Source organism: Phocoena phocoena, chromosome 11 (assembly GCF_963924675.1).
Source record: "Phocoena phocoena chromosome 11, mPhoPho1.1, whole genome shotgun sequence".
NCBI lineage: Eukaryota > Metazoa > Chordata > Mammalia > Artiodactyla > Phocoenidae > Phocoena > Phocoena phocoena.
Genome location: NC_089229.1, coordinates 97,421,236 through 97,427,043, shown reverse-complemented (window position 1 = coordinate 97,427,043; position 5,808 = coordinate 97,421,236). Strand labels below are relative to the sequence as shown.

The 5,808-nt window shown below is 56.8% G+C and overlaps 1 protein-coding gene across 1 annotated transcript; it reads left to right on the top strand.

Moving 5' to 3' along the window:
- Positions 1 to 2,725: 2,725 nt before the first annotated feature.
- Positions 2,726 to 5,579, top strand: KCNA5 (potassium voltage-gated channel subfamily A member 5). Its single transcript, XM_065886792.1, has one exon. It carries the CDS (start codon positions 2,990 to 2,992, stop codon positions 4,781 to 4,783), a length of 1,794 nt encoding a protein of 597 aa, XP_065742864.1. The 5' UTR covers positions 2,726 to 2,989; the 3' UTR covers positions 4,784 to 5,579.
- The last annotated feature ends 229 nt before the right edge of the window (positions 5,580 to 5,808 follow it).

The window sequence follows — 5,808 nt, the reverse complement described above, 5'->3', positions numbered from 1 at the left end:
GGGGAGCTTATCTGGGTCTAAGCCCACCTGGGGGGGTCAATCCTGCATTTAAACATGTCAAGCACCTCTGTAAAAGGGCTGAACTCCCAGGATGGATTGGGCAGAGAAGAAAGCAGGTTTCAGCTAGGTGATGTGTAGCTATGTCCTCTGTAAAGAGAAGAGAAGGAGATGGAGTTAGGAGACAAAAGGTTTATTGGGAGGCAATAAAAGAACGAGGAGAGAACCTGCAGAACTCAGCAGGGGACATCTTCAGACCACGATGCCGTTCTGACACCTGTAAGAGGAAAGGGGAAGAGGAAGGGTTGGATGGGGAGAGTCTCGGGCAACAGAACCGGTCAGGTCCTTGTAACCCTGCTGTGCTCACTCATTGCCAGGGGCTCCCAGGGAGGATGGTAATAGCCTCTGCAGGAAATCAGGCAGAGACAGGAGGTGATAGCAGCTGGGGGCTGTCCGCTAACTGCATTCCTTGAAGCTAAAAAGCAAGTTCTTTCTCTAAGGGCGATCCTGCAGTTATACCCCATGGCTGACACGTGTAACATCTGAAAGAAATTTGACAAGAAACCTATGAAAGCTAGTAAATGTCTGGAAAGCAGAGTTAAGAAAGTACCGCCTTAAAGGCTTGACTTACATGCTCTTCTGGGACTATGTATGTTGTACTCTTATTCTTCAGGGAGCAGTCTCCCCAAGGCCGCTGGAAGACAAGGTCCAGGGAACTCTTTCCCTTAGGGAGCCCGGGAAGAGCCTTTGTGAACCGACCCGGCATCCCTGCATTTACAAGGTGCGTGGCTCAGTGAACAAGACAAGGCCCATAGGTCTCTGAGACCATCTCCTATGAGCTCCGCAGCCCCAGGCTCCCCAGGGGCAAACCTGGTCCAGACTGGCAGCCTCTGAGCCAGCCGGAGAAGAAAAACCCAGAGGAGATGGAGCAGGGACAGCACAGGTCTGGGGAGGGACGTGCAAGGCCCTGCAGATAATCAGTGATGCCTGCACACACTCATTTTCACTTTCACACGCCTTCCTCACTCATTCACGTCTGCAAGGACAGCCCACCGCACTTGCAGCATTGCACACAATGAAAACATTTGCGTATGCCAAATGCACGTCCACCCTTGAGTTCACTTAAAAAAGCCACATGGACACACACTCCTCCGACCCTGACGCAGCTTGTGAGTCCACACCCTGCTATTCCAACCAACACTCGTGCACCCAGTACCAAGTTTCCAGAACAGCCCCTGTGCGCAGATGCATTCATGGACAAGAGGCTGTAACATCACATATAAAAACCCAGACATGCAAAAACACAGAGGTTTTAGGTTAACTTAAAACCAGAAAAAAAAAAAAAAATCCGGAGGCTGTGCCTGTAACTGCCGGACATGCCCTGAAGGATATTTCTCTCTTGGCCATAGATGTGAAAATCCAGGGCTGGGGTGGGGTAGATAACCAGGTTCCCTAACCCAGAAGCACTTAGGTGTCATCTTAGCCATCCTCCTGCCTCTTGCAGGAAGGAACTAAAGCTGTTAGGCCAGATGATGGGGGCAGGGAGCATCTGTAACCTTGTATCAGAAAGGGGGTCACAGATTTCTACAGAGGACCGGGGTGGAGGGAACAGGGGTCCACACTCTGCTTGTGTGGGTTTAAATCCCAGCTTCGCCACTTTCTACCTGCGTGACCTCGAGCAAGTTAGTCAATCTCATTTTCCTCATCTGTAAAAATGAGGATAATAATATTAAGATTTGCGAAGTGCTGAGAATAGGCCTGGCACAGCAGAAGGGCAAAGTGAGTATTGGTTTTTATTGTACTCCTGAGAATTCTCCAGTCCTGGGGACTCCACAAGCTCCCGGGCACCCTCTCCTTAAGCAGCGCCACCCTCTTCCCTACCCAAACCTCCCTGCGGCCCCCAGCTCCCAGCTTCACCAGGCTAAACGGCTCTCACCAGGATCTCTTTCTCCCTCCACCCCTTCCCTGTCTATGGTTTCTACAAATGAGCTATGTGGAGAGAGCAGAGAGGTTGTGTGTTACAGGAATATGAAGGCAGACAGCGAATCACCAGACTCAGCTGCCTGCCTGGGGCTGCCCCGCGGACCACCGCTGTCTGTGCTGGGAATCAGGGCTTTCCCAAGGCTAAGGGCAGGGAGATGCTGTAAATTTTCAGCCAGTTACCTTTTGACGAAAATGTATGTAGGGAGATGGGAAGAGAGATGCTTCTCCATTGGCCTGGAGATACACACATACACATACATTTTTTTCAAGGCCCATAGCTCTGCCCCGCCCCCTCCTGTTTGTAATTCTTCCTAAAGAAGAGAGAACCCTCATTTCTCCAAAGGAGAAATGTAAAAAGGACTGTCTTCTCTCATGCTCCGACTCATCTCGAAGTCTCATCCCTCCAATCCAAGACAATTCATTTCCCCTAGAGCCCACTCGGCGTTCAGCGGGTTCCCAGGTGAACTGAGATCCAGAGCTTTTCTCATCTGGTTGCCCTGGGAGTTGCAGCGCGCTCTCGGTACAACCTGTCCCCCCATCCTCTCCACTCCCTCCCTTCCCCCTCCCTCCCTCCTCCCTTCCCAGGCTTCCTCCCAGGCTGCGCCCAGCTCAGCCCCTCCCTCCCTTGCCGGGGGCCCCAGCTGCGCCCTCGCCCTCCGGGGAGACACCCGCGGCCTCCGGCCCCGAGGGGAGGCGCGGGGAGGAGGGGAGGGCAGGAGGCGGGGAACTGCGCGGGGTGGAGGCCAAGCCTGGCGGCTGGAGGTTGCATCTGCTGGAAGGTGGCTTTTGGCTGCTTGCTAACGGGCTGCCAGAGTCGAGAGAGGCAGAGAGCAGGGCAGCGGCTTCCTGACGTCAGGACCGAACGAGGAGAACGCGCCAGCCCCCCAGCCCGCCCCACAGCTGGGCCGGCCGCTGGTGGGAGAGGAGCCCGGCGCGGGGCGCCCAGCAGGGCGAGAGGGGGCCCCGGAGCCGGTCCGCAGGGGCGCAGCATGCCCCCCGCCCCCGGGCCATGGAGATCGCTCTGGTGCCCCCGGAGAACGGCGGTGCCATGACCGTCAGGGGAGGAGAGGAGGTCCGGGCCACAGGGGGAGAGCTCCGCTGCTCCCCGACGGCTGCGCTCAGCGATGGACTCAAGGAGCCAGCGCCAAGGGATCGCGGCGGCGCCGAGAGGGGCGCGGACCCGGGAGGCCGGCCGGTGCCACCGGTGCCCCAGGAGCTGCCCCGAGCTAGACGGCTGCCTCCGGAGCACGAGGAGGGAGAAGGCGACCCCGCTCTGGGCGTGGCGGAGGACCAGGTGCTGGGCTCGGGGTCCCTCCATCACCAGCGCATCCTCATCAACATCTCCGGGCTGCGCTTCGAGACGCAGCTGCGCACCCTGGCGCAGTTCCCCGACACGCTCCTGGGGGACCCCGCCAAGCGCCTGCGCTACTTTGACCCCCTGAGGAACGAGTACTTCTTCGACCGCAACCGGCCCAGCTTCGACGGCATCCTCTACTACTACCAGTCGGGGGGCCGGCTGCGGAGGCCGGTCAACGTCTCCCTGGACGTGTTCACAGATGAGATCCGCTTCTACCAGCTGGGGGACGAGGCCATGGAGCGCTTCCGAGAGGACGAGGGCTTCATCAAGGAGGAGGAGAAGCCCCTGCCCCGCAACGAGTTCCAGCGCCAAGTGTGGCTGATTTTCGAGTACCCCGAGAGCTCGGGTTCCGCACGGGGCATCGCCATCGTCTCGGTCCTGGTCATCCTCATCTCCATCATCACCTTCTGCTTGGAGACCCTGCCTGAGTTCAGGGATGAACGGGAGCTGCTGCGCCATCCCCCGGTGCCCCACCAGCCCCCTGAGCCCCACAGGGGGGCCAATGGCAGCGGGGAGGCAGCGCCTCCCTCTGGCCCGACGGCGCAACCTCTCCTGCCCAGGACCCTGGCTGACCCCTTCTTCATCGTGGAGACCACGTGTGTCATCTGGTTCACCTTCGAGCTGCTGGTGCGCTTCTTCGCCTGCCCCAGCAAGGCCGAGTTCTCGCGAAACATCATGAACATCATCGACGTGGTGGCCATCTTCCCCTACTTCATCACCCTGGGCACCGAGCTGGTGCAGCAGCAGCCGGGGGGAGGCGGCGGCCAGAACGGGCAGCAGGCCATGTCCCTGGCCATCCTCAGAGTGATCCGCCTGGTCCGGGTGTTCCGCATCTTCAAGCTGTCCCGCCACTCCAAGGGGCTGCAGATCCTGGGCAAGACCCTGCAGGCGTCCATGCGGGAGCTGGGTCTGCTCATCTTCTTCCTATTCATCGGAGTCATCCTCTTCTCCAGCGCCGTCTACTTCGCAGAGGCCGACAACCAGGAGACCCACTTCTCCAGCATCCCGGATGCCTTCTGGTGGGCAGTCGTCACCATGACCACGGTGGGCTATGGGGACATGAGGCCTGTCACCGTGGGGGGCAAGATCGTGGGCTCGCTGTGTGCCATCGCCGGGGTCCTCACCATCGCCCTGCCCGTGCCCGTCATCGTCTCCAACTTCAACTACTTCTACCACCGGGAGACGGACCACGACGAGCAGGCAGCCCTTAAGGAAGAGCAGAGCAGCCAGAGCACGGGGTCAGGACCGGCCGGCGGGGGCCAGCGGAAGGCCAGCTGGAGCAAGGCGTCCCTCTGCAAGGCTGCGGGGCCCCTGGAGAATGCGGATGGATCTCGAAGGGGCAGCTGCCCCCTGGAGAAGTGTAACCTCAAGACCAAGAGCAATGTGGATTTGCGGAGATCCCTGTACGCCCTCTGCCTGGACACCAGCCGGGAAACGGATCTGTAAGGGAGGCCCAGGCAGACAGCTGGCCGTGGCCCGGGGACAGCGGAGGCCTCCTGACCCTGGGGATCTGCTTTATGCCCCAGAGTGTTTCAAGCCCACACCGTAACCTACGTCTGTCCCCCTTCTGCCTCCCCACCGCCACCTTGATCCCCTCATTTTCCCCCTTCTTTCCATGACACCAAGGGTCGCCTATTTTTAAAAAGTACCACATTCCGTGACGCAGGAGCTGTTGAAATGGTGAGCACTGTGAGATGGATGTATTTGTCGCCAGTGTCCTATACCCAGCAGCGGGATAACCCAAACAAAAATGACTGTAAATAGCCCAGGTCCCCAGAGATTTTGTAACCCACCCCCCAGCCAATGTCCCTGCCTTCCAGATTTGCTTTACATATGATTATATTTGTGTATAGGGGAAAATATTATTTTTATGGCTGGCGAGTGGAGTTTTGGACAGTAGTTCAGATGGAGATATTTTGGATATATTTTCAAGACATATGTTGTATTTATGGAAGAGAAGGTTATTGTGATGTTCTCCTGTGATACTTATATTAGAGCCAGAGACCCTGGTCCGGTTTTTCTGGCTCCTGTGTCTGCAAGCCTCTCGCTTTCTTGAGATGTAGTGTCGGTGCTTTGCGTCTAGGGCAGGGACTGCTCTGGAAGAAAGGCAGGTCTAACTTTTCCTGTACGCCTTAAACAATGCTTGCAACTTTCTTCAAAAAGCATTTTAATGATGTTGGAGGAAGACTTCTGATAATTCATTCTCTTGATTTTCATCCCAGGAAATAAAATGTTACTTAGTTGAGGCAAGTGTTAGTTTTTCTACAGCTGATATATCTTTGGAAATTAAAAAAAAAAAAAAAGTCTGTCCCTTGCTGTTTCTGTTTCTGGTTCTGGAGTCAGAGCAAACCCCGCCTTGCCTGGGGCAGAAAGCTTGGAAAGCTCATGATTTGGTCATCAACAACTCTTTGCTGAGTGCCCCCCCCCCCCCTCCACCGCCCCGGTACCTTGGAGATAGAGGGGTGAATTCT